The sequence below is a fragment of the Rhinichthys klamathensis genome, unplaced genomic scaffold, assembly GCF_029890125.1.
Source record: "Rhinichthys klamathensis goyatoka isolate OS25496 unplaced genomic scaffold, OSU_Roscu_1.1 h1tg000352l_1, whole genome shotgun sequence".
NCBI classification, from domain to species: domain Eukaryota; kingdom Metazoa; phylum Chordata; class Actinopteri; order Cypriniformes; family Leuciscidae; genus Rhinichthys; species Rhinichthys klamathensis.
Genome location: NW_026606863.1, coordinates 958,028 through 974,519, shown reverse-complemented (window position 1 = coordinate 974,519; position 16,492 = coordinate 958,028). Strand labels below are relative to the sequence as shown.

The 16,492-nt window shown below is 38.4% G+C and overlaps 1 protein-coding gene across 3 annotated transcripts in view; it reads right to left on the bottom strand.

Moving 5' to 3' along the window:
• Positions 1–16,492, bottom strand: part of arid4b (AT-rich interaction domain 4B) — a 141,580-nt gene that overhangs the window by 83,514 nt on the left and 41,574 nt on the right. For all 3 annotated transcript variants that reach the window (XM_056232641.1, XM_056232643.1, XM_056232644.1), the window contains exon 3: positions 4,655–4,765. In XM_056232641.1, the coding sequence (XP_056088616.1) occupies positions 4,655–4,765 (111 nt within the window). The remainder of the gene's footprint in view (positions 1–4,654; positions 4,766–16,492) is intronic.

Genomic DNA, 16,492 nt, shown 5'->3' with positions numbered 1-16,492 from the left:
AAATCTGAATTAAATGGACACCATTCAGCAGGATGTTGAATATGAACGACAAAATCACACACAACAATACAGTCCAACACAACTTTTGTGACTAAACATCATGAACTGCATGAATCAATTGAAGTATCAATTAAATTGCAATTAAATTTGTATAACGCTTTTTACAAAACACTGTTTCAAAGCAGCTTCGCAGAATATGAATATTTCAAAGTTACAAATAGAAATTAATAATTAAACTTAATTTTTTTAATTATATTTTTTATTTCTCTAAAGTAGTTCATTATGGTCAAAACAATTAACAGTCATCATTAAAAAAATAAATAAAAAAAATATGCCCAGCACATTGTTTTGAGAGAATCCGATCCACAAAATTTAAATATATGGATTGTATAATATACATAAGCATACTAATAATAAACAAGAATATGGGATAGTCCATATAGTTGATTAACTCGGTGAAGTCCATGTATTCTCACACTGCCATGTGTTTAGGGTTACACATGCACTTCTCCAGCTGTGTTGAGCAGTTTGTCAAATGAATATCATCCGTGAGACGTGTGTGTGTGTGTGTGTGTGTGTATGAATGTGTCAGTGTCACAGGAGATAATAAGTCTCACACTTCAGCATCTCGCCACTGTCACGTCTGATGAAGCTCTGATTGTTCTGCAACAGGCCACTGCTGACGAACGAACCTTCAATTACACTCACTGTGTGTGTGTGTGTGTGTGTGTGTGTGTGTGTGTATACACTCACCGGCCACTTTATTAGGTACACCTGTCCAACTGCTCGTTAACACTTAATTTCTAAGCAGCCAATCACATGGCGGCAACTCAGTGCATTTAGGCATGTAGACATGGTCAAGACAATCTCCTGCAGTTCAAACCGAGCATCAGTATGGGGAAGAAAGTTGATTTGAGTGACTTTGAACGTGGCATGATTGTTGGTGCCAGAAGGGCTGGTCTGAGTATTTTTAGAAACTGCTAATCTACTGGGATTTTCACGCACAACCATCTCTAGGGTTTACAGAGAATGGACCGAAAAAGAAAAAACATCCAGTGAGCGGCAGTTCTGTGGGCGGAAATGCCTTGTTGATGCCAGAGGTCAGAGGAGAATGGCCAGACTGGTTCGAGCTGATAGAAGAGCAACAGTGACTGAAATAATCACTCGTTACAACCGAGGTATGCAGCAAAGCATTTGTGAAGCCACAACACGCACAACCTTGAGGCGGATGGGCTACAACAGCAGAAGACTCCACCGGGTACCACTCATCTCCACTACAAATAGGAAAAAGAGGCTACAATTTGCAAGAGCTCACCAAAATTGAACAGTTGAAGACTGGAAAAATGTTGCCTGGTCTGATGAGTCTCGATTTCTGTTGAGACATTCAGATGTTAAGAGTCAGAATTTGGCGTAAACAGAATGAGAACATGGAACCATCATGCCTTGTTACCACTGTGCAGGCTGGTGGTGGTGGTGTAATGGTGTGGGGGATGTTTTCCTGGCACACTTTAGGCCCCTTAGTGCCAATTGGGCATCGTTTAAATGCCACGGCCTACCTGAGCATTGTTTCTGACCATGTCCATCCCTTTATGGCCACCATGTACCCATCCTCTGATGGCTACTTCCACCATGTCACAAAGCTCTAATCATTTCAAATTGGTTTCTTGAACATGACAATGAGTTCACTGTACTAAAATGGCCTCCACAGTCACCAGATCTCAACCCAATAGAGCATCTTTGGGATGTGGTGGAACGGGAGATTCGCATCATGGATGTGCAGCCAACAAATCTGCGGCAACTGTGTGATGCCATCATGTCAATATGGACCAAACTCCCTGAGGAATGCTTCCAGCACCTTGTTGAATCTATGCCACGAAGAATTGAGGCAGTTCTGAAGGCAAAAGGGGGTCCAACCCGTTACTAGCATGGGGTACATAATAAAGTGGCCGGTGAGTGTATATATAGGTTTTACATATTTATCCTTTTTGAAAGTGATAAAGTGAATAATCCTAAATCAATTTAAACAGTTTTCACTATGAATATTTTAAATATATAAAAAATAAACAATAATTAATTATTATTATTATTATTAATAATAATACTAATAAAATAAATAAAAATACAGAAAAATAATAATAAAAAAATCTTATGGTCAAAATTATAATGATGAGTGTTTATAAATCAACATGATTTGTAAAACATACATTTTCAAAACATCACATTATGTATGCATTTGCCAGATGCTTTTATCCAAAGTGAGTTTATATAAATCACGGTATATATTTTGTCAGTTCAGTGCATAAAATAACATGCACATGACCAATGAATAAGATTGCAGGAACACAAGAAAATACAAATCCGATAAATCAGACATTGCAAAAACCAAAAGATGCCTTACATCACAGAACTAAGAGAACTATATGTGTATATACATATCAGGAAGCGTATATAAATCAGTTGACAGACAGGACATTACATCAGTTCACATGCGATGAGATCTAATGCCCTGCTCTTATTTCTCAGACACACTTGCAGTGTGAATGTAAAGACTGTCCGTCCTTTGACTAATGGATAAACACCAACCGAGAAATAGAGAGAGAGACAGAACAAACAGACACACTGCTGTGAAGAGAGAGAGAGACACAGACGCAATGATGTCATCAGTAGTACAACAGCAGGAATATGATTACAACCTTGAACAAGGTCTCTGCTTCGCGAGGAGCAGCTAATCACATCTCAGCGCTATGAGAGAGGAATTATAAAACATCAGAGAGCCATCAGGAGAAAAACATGAGTGGAGAGACGAGACAGAAAGAGAAAGCCTGATGAGAGAGAGGAGGAAAATGAGCAGAATATTTCATTAGGAATGAGGACGAGTCCTCGGAAGTGACAGCAATGAAAACTCAATTTGCTTTCCAACTTCAAAACATTTTCCAACAATTTAAATCCAATATCAACGACACACAAATGCATCGAAATTACAAGGCCTGTTAAAAGCTGTCAAGTTTTAATATAAAACTATACATGTGTTTAATACCTATACATTACAACTGCTCAGATTTGAATGTTCGCTGTGAGCGTAAGGTTTAACAGACACAGCTGAATCGTTGGATTTAAGAATAAGATCACGTGAGTGTTTGAAGCGAGATCGATTAATCGTGCAGCTCTACTCAACACTTAAGTCCTCATCAGATCCTTCTGTCCACCCTCTCATCACTGGGCATCACAGGAACGTCCCTCCACTGGTTTGAGTCCTATCTCACAGGTCTTTCAGGGTCGCATGGAGAGGCGAGGTATCCAAAGCACATCAGCTGACCACAGGGGTTCCTCAGGGTTCAGTCCTTGGACCGCTCCTCTTCTCCATTTACACCACATCACTGGGACTCATCATACAGGCACATGGTTTCTCTTACCATTGCTGTGCTGATGACACCCAGCTCTTCCTCTCATTTCAACCAGATGATCCCACAGTAGCTGTACGGATCTCAGGCTGTCTGGCGGACATCTCGGCATGGATGAAGGAACATCACCTGCAGCTCAACCTGGCAAAGACCGAGCTTCTCATCCTCCCTGCCAATCCGTCTCTACAGCACGACTTCACTATGCGGCTAGATTCATCCTCAATCACCCCATCAGGGACGGTCTGAAATCTTGGAGTAATATTTGATGACCAGCTGACCTTCACAGACCACATTACAAAGACAGCTCGATCATGCAGGTTTGCACTGCAACATGCGACACAACTTCTCGTCCAGGCCCTGGTTATCTCTAGGCTTGATTACTGCAATGCTCTTCTGGTTGGACTTCCATCATGTGCAACTACACCTCTACAAATGATCCAGAACGCCTGCAGCTCGTCTTGTCTTCAACGAGCCCACGACTGTTCATCTCTCTGCACTGGCTACCACTCGCATCAAGTTCAAGGCGTTGACACTTGCTTGCTTACAGATCGACCACAGGCTCAGCTCCGTCCTACTTCCACTCGCTCCTACGAGTCTACGTCCCTACCAGAAGCCTACGATCGGTCAATGAGCGACGGCTCGTGGTCCATCACAGAGAGCCACACAATCACTCTCCAGAACATTCTCATTCACGGTTCCTTGCTGGTGGAATGATCTCCCCACCGTCATCCATAATGCAGAATCAAACAACATTCAAAAGACAGCTGAAAACTCATCTCTTCCGTGAGCACTTAAACTCGTAAAAAAAAAAAAAAATCCTTTTCCTTTAATCTTCCCTTGTCTGGCTTATGCTACTCTGAGCAATGCCTGAACTTTGTATTTTGAGCACTTCTTGCGTTGTTTTTGCCTCTTCACGATGACTCGCTTGCTTTAGTCCTCATTTGTAAGTCGCTTTGGACAAAGGCGTCTGCTAAATGACTAAAAATGTAAAGTCTATTTCAACATTAGACCAGCAATACTCTCTTTCAGTATTTTTTCAATAGTAGGGATGAACAATACATCAGTTAACAAACAAAATACAGATCCCTCTTATTATCTTTATTTACGTTACATTAATTTTTTGATGACTGTACGATCAAACTCACCTCAAATTTGCATAATAGTCATTTCTAATCAATGATCATCCATGCATTCAAAATATGTCTTCAAATGATCTCTGCTGCTTTGGTTCATCTTATGATTCAGTGGCTCACCTTTGCCTTGACGAGTCTCTTGGCGGTCTTGATCTTGGCCTCACAGAACGCCCCTCTGTATTTGGCACTCACGTCAGTACCAACGGTCAGGTAAGGGGGCTCCTCCAGTGTCTGAACAACAACAAACACAAACACACGTCAGTTTCACTGTCGGTCAATGATCAAGCTTTTGGTGGCGTAAGGGAGGAAAAAGTCATGTCCCCACACTACAGGTTCTTGTTAGCCACTTCATATTTTACATTCCCATCATGGGATAATTTTATGGATTTAGTTTTAATTAGTTAATTTAGTTCATTAATTTATCATTTTAAATCAACTTTTATGAACTAAACAGTTTGTAAACATACTTTAGCAATTGAAAATAAAAATAAACAACCTATTAAAAATTTAAGTATTATGCAATCATTTAAGTAGGGATGCACCAAGCGGCAACATTCTAATCTGAAAAATGAAGCCTAGCCGGAAGTGCGAAAAACTGCAATACATCGAAAATCCGCTAGAGTGAGGTCCCAAAAGGGAGCAAATATCCATAGACCCCATGTTAAAATGTCCGTTTTCACAGCATAAGTTCATGTTTTTACAGGTTGGTCCCATGGACTTTTATTGTATTTTTTCGATAGGTTCCGAGTGCCTGACAACTGTGAGGGGGGTGAATTTTTTTCTAACTCGTTAGTTTAGATTGTATTTAGATATAAAATGTATGACAAGTAAGGGCGTGGTTAACTTTGATTGACAGCTTGATTGACAGCTGATAACGTGCTGCGTCGAGTGGAATTCCTGAAATTTGATGTCTCGTCCATGATCTGACACAACACATCATACCAACTCTGTATCCTTTCTGAACATTTGTATTGAAATATCGTACATAAAATGGGTTGCTCTGCTATAAACTGCACTAACCGACACTCACTGTAAGAGTACTTCGCTCCATTTTTTACGGTAAGTGACATTCCACTACTATTTCACGTAGTTAGCACTATTATGCATCAATGTTTGTGGGCAGTGCCACTGCAACAGTTAGCATTAAATCGCCTCAGATAAGTTAGCGTCCGAGGTAGGGACAGGTGGGGTTTTGGGAGGCTAATACAATGCTAAATCATAAATCAGATGTACCTATGTACAATAACATACCGATGTCCAGCAATCGATTTAAATAGTACATTGTGTTTAATTTGTCGTTTAATGAGATCTAATATTGCAGTGAATGTAGTAGCCATAGACTGTAAAAAGTAGCCTAGTCTGCCAGTCGATCCTGTAACGTTACAGATAGCTGAGGCTGTTTGGCTGAAGAGGCGCGTCCACCGGCCGGCTCAGTCTCACACAAAGCCCGCCCTTTTACCCATATATGGATTGGCCAGAAGGTGGGCGGGGTTAGGATTTCCCAAGATTTTCAAAAGATGGCGCCGCCCATACCCCCCATAAACGGCCTCAAAATCGTTATTCAGAAAGTCTATGGGTGACGTCACAGACGCCTTGTCCATTTTTTTTACAGTCTATGGGATGCACTGATATAAATCTTTGGCTGATACCGATAACCGATAATTGTTTATATTTTAAAGCCGATAGCCGATATATTGGCCGATAAATCTAAATCCAAATTTTTATATCATTTTTGAGAGCCTGATTACAAAAACAAAAGTCTCACCATTAAAAGCCAAGTCCCAAACACACAATTATAATTTTATGTAGCTTATATGACAGCACATGTTGTACTCCATGTTCACTCTAAGCTGAATGCACTTCTGATGCCGCAACCGCACAGAAAGAATAAAATGCTGCGCAGAGGACAGACACGAAATGTGTTGGGAAATCCATTTGATTGTAGTTTAAGCGAGAAATAATTGCAGTGCTCTGGTCAACCGCTATAGAGTTGGTATCGCTATAGAGTAAAAACCGATGAATGCAGTTTACAGGTTTCATAGAGAGAGAACGATATGAACGATATGAGCGCGTGTGAGTTGCAGCCAGTGAGCCAAATCAGTCGTGGTAAGAATACTGTCATGGTTGCGGACCAAATAGCTCAATACGAGAGAGGCAACAAGAAACACAAAGACGTGAAATAAAATCACATCATCATGTTTTAAAAGAAGAGTGGTTTGATTAAGTGGTGGAAATAACGAATGATGGGCACAGAACGGTAACAATTACACACCCACCCGCGTGCAGTGCAAACTCAAAATACATTACATACATTATTTTAAATAGATTTGTGTGTGTGTGTGTGTTGGGGGGAGGGGGGTTCAGGGATGTTTAGATTACTATAAAAGAGTTCACATTTTTACTTTTCTTCAAAATATTTAGCTATTAGATCTATTTAAATTCTTCAGTTTGTTTTCATATTATAATAATAGCCTATAATATGAAAACAAATTGAAGCATTTAAACTGATATATTATATCACTTCAAATACTTAAATTTGTTTTTTTATATTATATTATGCCTATATTTTATTATATTATAAGCCTAATAAAGAATTGATCTCACAAGGGTATTATTGTTTAGGCCTCCTTGCCATTTAAAACGTTTGAAACCCCCTGCTAAACAAAATATTGGAAATTCATAAGCAATAAACAATCATTTAACTTTGAAATGATTTGGGAAAACCATAAAGTGTTTTTGTACAATTAAATAATTTACATTAAATCATCAGTGTAACAGCTTAATTTTTTTTCATACTATATTATATTGTAAAGAATTGAACTGTCCTGCAGAAGATTTTGTAAATGATTTTTTATTGAATTTCTTGTTAAAGACTGGTACAGTTAAGCACTGTAAAAAATAAAATAAAATAAAAATCTCACGTAACCTAAAATGTGCTTAATTTAGTGACTTCTTAACTGCTTGTTTTCAAAAATATACCAATAAGTGCATGTTAAAAACGTGCATCTACCTAGGCTATGCTGTACAGGTCAGGTATAAAGACTGTTTTTGCTCAGGTGGTGAAAAATGTCCACCCATTTTCCTATTTGAAGTGATTCCAATCATATTTCAAGCATTTTAAAACCATCATGTTGAACAGTGCGCATCTGAAGAGTCTCAGCTGAAGGAAATAATCCATTATTTATTGGCTTTAATATATCAGCCAAATTTTCTTATCAGGCCGATAACGATAACATTTAAAACTGGACATATATCGGCCGATACCGATGTGGTGGCCGATATATTGTGCATCCCTATATTTAAGACATTTCTCCTTTTTGGCAGAAAGGGTTCTTTGAAATTAAGTCAAGAACCCTAGAGTCCTAGATCCTTTTCTTCTTGTGCTTATTCTAAAGCGTCAGACAAAAGTACTGGAGAAATGACTGAAATGTGTGTTAAATCCCCGTTGTTCCAGTCAACAAACTGAACGAGCCAAAAACAGGTGCATGACTCCATTCACTTTACATAATAAAACCGCGCATGTTGGATACCAAACATGATGATGTATACCGCAGTAAACCTCTCTAAAATTGAAATGCTTCTAGGAGACAAACGATTACAACCGGTAAAGTCAGACAAGTAAGAAAAATTAAGCTTTCAGCAAGTACTGAGGGTGTAATGATGTCTGAATATGGAATATGAAAACTGTTTGGCATTAAAATGCATCATTATCAGACCATTACAGATCATTCATCTAAAAAGCTCTCTGATTACAGCTACAGGGTTCTCAAGTTTTATCAAAAGCTTGGAGTGAGATCACATGCGGTTAGGGGAGGGGCCTAAATGGAGCCCCGCCCCCACCTAGCCCCACCCCCAATTTTACCCATTGTTCATAATTAACCAGCAAAAATTTAAATTATAACCATTGGTAAATCTGATAAATGACAGAGCAATTCATCACATCAAATATAGGCCTACTCTTTAATGTTATATTTCAAAATTAGGCTACAAATATATAACAAATTGCTCAAAAATGTTTGAAAAAACAAATATTTTTGCATTTTCCCCTGACATCTTTGAAAAATACAAATGCAATGGCAATGATTAGGCTAATGTATGTTTTGACAGGATATACAATATTACCAAGAGCACTCTGCTTTAGCCTTAATGTAACTAGAAATACTATTAATACAGTATAATATAGAATTTAAAATAAACTGAAGAAATACATCTTCATTCCTTCCCATACCCAATAACATTTCCTTAGCCAAACTGAGCCAAAGCTTTTGGCCTGGTTGCAAAGCAGTTGTAGAGTTTTTGACTGCATCAATAATGTATACGATGGGCTATATATTAAATGTTCTAGTCTAAAAATGTTAGGCGAGCTTTCTTCCAACTTACTTTCTCCATCACGACGTGTGTTCGCGCGATGTCGCGGTGGCCGAACTTCCGTGTGTGTTCGCGGACTTCGCGCGTCTATAAGTTGCCTAGTAACGAACGCAATCTGGCCGAGATGCGGACGGGCTGGCGGCAGGAAACTTATCTTTGTGTGCATGCGCCTCGTATACAACGTTATATATAAAGCTTGCAGGACAACTTGGTTGGCATTGCCTTTTCAGCGTGAGATATACACGGTGTGGCGTGTGAGCGTGTGAACTGGTTGAATTGCGTGTGTCTCACGGCCAATGCGTGAGACTTGAGAACCCTGCAGCTATGGAAAGTCTATAAAAATTATTTTTTACAATATTTCTGAAGACCGATTTGGTTTATTGCGATTATGAAATCGCAAAGGCTGCGATTATTTTTTATGTGCAGCTTGTCAGTGACGTACGGCTCTGTGATCATTAGTAAACGCTGCTCTATCTGAAAGCACTGTGAGTTTGAGTCGCTTATAACGTGCATTTGAAAAAGCAACACGCGTCAAACATCTTTCCAAACATGAAGCATTTATGAACCTCTTATCCAACAAAAGACAATATTTAATAAATCAATCAAAGCATTTCAATGTTCTGTTTAATCAGCTACAGCGATAGGGATTTCCTGGAATGATGTGTGTTATTGTACTTCTGCAGGCATATTTGGTGTGTGTGTGTGTGTGTGAGCCGCCCTCTGGAGTTCAGATGATTTGCCGTGTGTGTGTGTGAGACGCCCTCTGGTGTTCAGATGGAGAAGCATTTACTACCGATCAGCCGCTGCACTGACAAGCTGCGCATAAAATAATCGCAGGCTTTGCCAAATCACGTGCGGTTTCATTGCGATTAATCGTGCAGCCCTAAATTTAAGTGAAATTTCTCACTTTTTAATGCAAAATTTTGTACAAAAGCAAAAAGCTATAATCCTACTGAACACACCTTATCGATCCAATTCTGGATTAGCGATTCTGAGCTAAGTGTTTAACCGCAGACGCGCAATTACGCTGCGTGTATTTTGGAAACACCCGTATTCTTAACTTCAACATTAACTAATACATTATTCAAATTAAAAGTTGTTTTATGTTGTATTCAGGTATTTATTGAACATTCAGAAAGTAAAAAAAATGTTTCCATGAAATTGGTAAACTAAAAACAGTGTATGTAAACATACAGATGTATGTATATATAGTAGATATGTATACAGTATATAGTATATTATGTATAGTGGTCGACCGATATGGGTTTTTTGATGGCCGATGCCGATATCTTAGAGAGCAGGGTGGCCGATGGCCGATATTTATATATATATATATATATATATATACATATACATATACATATATACATACACACACACTTTATGTTTATATAAATCAATATTTAATAAATTTGATAAGTTTAATAAATATTTTAAAATCTTTAAAATAAACATGCTTAGGCCCCATACTTTAGATGGCAACTTCTTGAATCTGCAATCCTATTACAGATTTTTTCACAAATAAAGTAATTGTTTAAAAATATATGAATATGGGAATAAAAAGTAAGTAAACACTGTAACAGGGCACTCAGTAATCTGGTAATTAATCAGTAATCCCTGATAATCATATTTTTTCAAATAAAGACTTTTTTTTTTACTTTGACTTTTGACAAGGTAACGCTAATTGTACATACAGCAGCACACAGTGAAAACGACATGAATATGACACAGTGGGCCACTAGATATAGGACAGCATATTTTAAAATGAAGGATTTAAAGTGTTTCGATCGAGTCTCCTGTGAAGCTGATCTTCTGTTCGCATTTACTCACTTCACACGACCGTCATTCGCAGTCACACGTTTATGCCGGCTACAAATGCACACTTCACAAGATATCACAGCTGGATTCTATTAAATCTGCAAGGTTTGTGAAATGTTTATTAGATATTCAGAGATTTGTTTAAATTATGTAGATGCGCATTTGCTGAACGTTGACGTAAATGAGCAAGTATTTTAGTCTGATTGTTTGCCTTTTCGGTTACAAATAATATAAAAGCAAACGTATTACTTTTTCGCATACCATTTACTTTCTTTGACCAGTTCTGTAGCCACCGGTTCTGTCTAACAAAGTTTTAGAACTGACTGACAGAGATCGTAAACTAATGAAGACGGAGAATGTGAGTGAGCGCTGTGTGATCAGGCGCTGCCATTCTCTTCTCAGGTGCTGGTGTTCTCAGCGCCGCCCGTCAAAATAAAAGTCCCGCTTCCAACACATCGGCCAATCAGAAAAACTTATCGCCGTGGCGATATATCGGTCGACCACTAATTATGTATATATAGTATCGTATTTATAGTAGACTTTTGCCATCCATTTGAATCACCAAATCACCTTTAATTAATTTACTTGAGTAAATTACTCAAGATTCTCCATGCAGATTGCACCATGCAGACAAGGCCAGATGTATTTTGTTGTACTGAGAAAAATAATTGAAGACATTCATCTCCATGTGAACACACCATTAACGCTCCAGTTATGGCGGTATCTCTCTCATAATCTGTGATTAAAGTATAATTGAACCTTACATATACTGCACTGACAGTCGGCCAGCACATTTCAGCTCCAAGCTTACATTATGCTTCATTTTTTATTTATCTTAAGATGACAGTAAGAGCAGGAATAGCATGTGTAGGTGGATCGGCTCTGTGTTCCTGACCCTGACGACCCGTCTCTCTCGTCTAAAGAGGGGAACAGGCCGAGAGATAACCGACCCACACACCCACTCACATAACATCTTAACCAACACAGACACAAAGGTTCTCAAGGCTACTGATTGTGTCATTAGACCTCCAGACACCCACAAGAACATGACCTGGAGACTTCACAGCTGAAACAAGCCAGGACCCCGGCTAAATACTCTTTTCAGTCCAGGTTTCTTCATATCCCAAAGAATTAGAGTTTAGTGATTGGGATGATTGGTTTCTGCTAACAACAGCCAGTTGTTCCTTCACAATCTGGACTTTTCTTGAGAGCATTATATTTGAGACCTAACAGGATGGTTTTGGCGGGAAATTGCATCATGTGTCACTCGCCCGTGCGAGTCTAGTCATATCTGTAAATAGAGTAAAGTTGCTCCGGCTGCTTTGACACATGTCTGGTGTGGGAGTGTGTGTGTGTGTTAGAGAGGCAGGGGTTAGTTGTCACAACGAGTGAGAAAGATTGACATGGTGCCGCTAAATCTCCGGGGAATCAAACGCTGAACACAGGAGAATCTGCTGGCAAAAACAGAGTGTGACAGAGCTCGTAATAAAACAAGAATCAACATAAGTTTGGCTTTTCGGAGATGGCGAGAACGGAAGCATTTGAAATGTTGTAAAAGCGACACGGAGATGATGGCGTTTTTTATTGAACAGATAAACACTGTAAAGCATTATCTATTGTGAAATTTCATAAATGGTTGTTGCAGCGCTGTGCTGGAATTTATTTTGAAGGAAGTACTGTATCTGTTTATGGGTTAAACTACAGTATCGTCTTCACCCAGTCAGCTTGAGATCCTTTCCATCTAACATGGCTATATCTCCTAAGTAGTGAATGTTTTATGAGCAGTTGGAGAACAACATTCATCCGCACAGAGCCGAAGCACAACCAATACAATGTCCTTCCGCAATATGCATGCAGTTTTGTTTTTTAACCATTAGAGGGCCAAAAGTTACATAGTGTACCTTTAACAAAGATTAATAAATACTGGAACAAATGTATTGCTCATCACTAAATGCATTAACTGGTATTCAATTTGAAAATGTGACATTCGAATATTCTTCTTTTTTTTTTTTTGCACACCTGGCATCCCCCTCGAAACGGTTCTCATTCGCACTTGAATATGTTTTACACTATAAAATCTGGTGAAAAAATACTTAACATAACTTTGTTATATCTACTTAAAGGGGTCATATAATGGTGCATGCACTTTTACAAGTTGATTGTACTGAAATGTGTGTTGGCAGTGCCTGTACACAACCATCATATAATGATAAAAATCCATCCAGTGGTTTTGTTTTAATCTCCTTATATGTTTTCCCCTGCCTCAAATCGAGCCGTTCGACTGTGTCACGATTGTTGATTGACAGGAGCGTCTCAACACAGACCCGCCCTCGCGGGTGAGATCAGATCCATGAGAGAGCTGTCAATCATAGTCTGCGCGGACCGGCGCGGTCATTGTGGATATGCTGGAGCACTGTCTATGAGCAGAATGGCGTCTGAGCGATTGTGGTGTTCTGTTCTTGGGTGTAATAACGAACACAGTCATTTTAATGTTCCTAAATCCGAACCGCTGAAGACGCAGTGGCTGAGTTTGTTTTCGAAGGGAATATTCCCCACGAGCAACGTCAATGCTCTCATGTTTGCGCGAATCATTTCTCAGCAGACTGCTTTATAAACGAGGATCAGTATAAAGCTGGATTTGCTAAGCTGCTGCTCATGAAAAATGGATCGGTACCAGATATTCGTGTTCCTGCTGAATCTCCAGAAGAACGGAAGTGAGTGTAACGTTTTATTAAACTTTATATTAATATATTAATCTTTGCAAATCGCTAGCTGCACGCTTCACAATGAATGCGTCTAAGGTTTACACTCAGGGTACATTACGGCATGTTTTCTATGTGTGACGTTCTCAATATAATTCATAATCCCACGTTTATACTGAACAACGCGTTATGGTTATTGAGTTACAAATGGTGTACGCACAGAGCTCTGGTGTACACAGAACAGAGAGGCGGGGTGAGCAAAGCTCATTATCATTTAAAGTCATATGCACTGAAACGGCGTGCTGAAAACAGAGCTGTTTTTGACCAGGTAAAATAAGTGTTTTCTTACAATACTAATGAGAATTTTTAATTAAAGTATATTACAAACTTTTAATTTAGACCCTAAAGAATCATATTAGCTTGTACAAAAATGGCATTATATGACCCCTTTAATAAATATATTTGCTTCTTCTTGGACTCCTAAACGTGTTCCTGCAACGGGAGTATTCTCTGGCTAGAGCGCAGAACAGCGGAGTGTGTGTGGACAGAAGTGCCTGAGCTTGTGTTTTGGGTTAAGCTGCGTTGCTTTGACATTGTGGAATATAGAATAATAGAAACAAAATGTTTTATCCTTTTTACCCTTACCAACCTAAATGAATCTACAGCTAAATATAGGAGACTTTGAGATTTTACTGGGACGTCACGTTTATTTTTGGTTTTTCTTTATTTAAATTTCGTTTTTCTTTATTTAAATTTCGTTTTTCTTTATTTAAATCTACCCTACTTTGTCAGTGAGAAAAATATTATAAGACTACCTTATTAAAAATATTGCTTAAGTTAAAAGACTTGTGTGTGTGTGTGTTTTATATCACTAGCGCAGTGTCCGTTCTCGGAGCATAAGCTCTGCTTGAGTGAGGCGCGCCGCTTCTTTATTTAAATCTACCCTACTTTGTCAGTAATTTGTTAGTGAGAAAAATATTAGACTACCTTATTAAAAATATTGCTTAAGTTAAAAGACGTGTGTGTGTGTGTGTGTGTTTTATATCACTAGTGCAGTGTCCGTTCTCGGAGCATATAAGCTCTGCTCGCGTGAGTTTAATGTAGTTAATGTTCTGTAGTTTAATAAAATTTTATTAATTCTGAACGTGTTGCGTCTCGCCTGTCTATCTATATTGCACCAAATACGACACTGCACTCCCTTGTGAAGTCGTTTGGATGAACGGTTCTCGAAATAATCAAAATGCAAACGGACAGACAGACATATAGAGATTCCGAAGCTTCGAATATTCGATGTTCATTACTACCGAGGCTTCGAAGCTCAAAAAAATGGTATTCGGAGTCGGACCAGCCCTACTAATATTAATAACTAATAGGACCTTATTGTGTTACCAATTAGTTTATCGAATCATTGCTTAAAAAACAGAGAAGCATTAAGAATTGTTTTGCAATTGCATTGTGACTCCCTGAACTTGTTTCACTAAATGCGACATGGTGCTCTCAGTCTTTTTGTGCAACTGTTGCATTGGCCTTCAGCATAGAAAGTGAACAGCGAAAACCATCATACTAGCTCTAAAGCGTCAGGAAATTAAACACAGCTGCTACATTTACATTTCCAGCTTAAACAAACCACTGACTGCCAGATGACAAGTGCCTTAACCAACAGACAACCACGAAAGAGCTGATGTTTCTGAGGATCACATGATGAACACCACGATTAAATACAGGAAAGCATGTGTTTTCTGCTGTTTAACAGATGCAAGAACGCTTAGTCAAACAATGCTGCCCTGAATGCACTGGAATGGCCAGAAAGGAAAACCAAAAAGTACATTGGTCAATCTGAGCTGCTAACGCTATTCTTTAAATCTAGTCAACAAAACCGTTTCCTCAGCATAAAATTTGGCAAAGAAAAGCACAATGGAGGTCTGACTCACAGTCGACTAAAACAAGAGAAGCTTCATTGAATACCAATAACAAACAGGACTGTGATTTAGTAATCGTTGGCACTATACAAAGAACTTAATATGTAAATGAACAGCATCAGTACACATTACAAGGACCCCAACAATAGCATTTCACTATATTGTTGTATAATTGCTGTAAAATTCAGTTTAAAACCCATCTGAACACAAAGGACTTCTATTACCTTTAAATAAGATTAAAAATAATAATAATAAAAAACACACCCAGAATAAAACGACTGTATTGCGGTAATGAGACATCTAAATTCTTTTGATTCTGGGGTGAAATGTGGCCTGAACATGGTTTAATGAGATTTGCTCACTTAAATGTGAGTTAATGACCTACTGGCAGACTTTCTCAATCTCAATTCTTCATTTTGCAGGCATTAGATGAGAACAAATCTTTGACCATATGCAACAGCAACAGCTGTGAAGGTAAGATTGGTCAGTAATGTTTTAGAAACCTAATGAACTGGTCAATTGGCCACTCTAAAGGCTTTAACATATTACTGACCTCTGGTGTGGGGGTCACATCTATAAGTCACGCTCACTTTGAGGCGGCTTTATGAGTCCTTTCTGCTATAATCAATACCCTATCAAACTCATCTGAGCCAGAGCTCTCACACCTTCGTCTCGTTTCTCTCTTTAACTTTACAATGTTAGCCCTGTGACCAACAAACTCAATGAAATATGCAAACAAAAGCCAAAAATGATTGGTCAAAATCTAGACCAGAGTGATGAATAGAGATGGGAATTGTGTGCTTAATAATTCTTAATAATTTCAATTAGCAATTCTTTTTAGTACTTGTGTGGATAATTTTTACAAAGGTGTTTTAATGGTGTTTTAACACAAACTTTTAATGACTTTTCACATACATAAATGTACAAAGTAGGGATGGGCATTTTTCAAAAATACTGCATTCGAATATTCAAGCTCATAAAAATCGAATATTCGTTTATTTAAATGAGGTTTAACGAAAAACGTTATTTTTTACGTTTAAGTTTTTTTTTAACGTTTTTGTCACCATTTTTGAACAGGCTTATGATTAGGCAATATACACAACAAGCTTAAAATATATCTTAAGGTTTTCTTTTAGTTGAAAACATTAAAC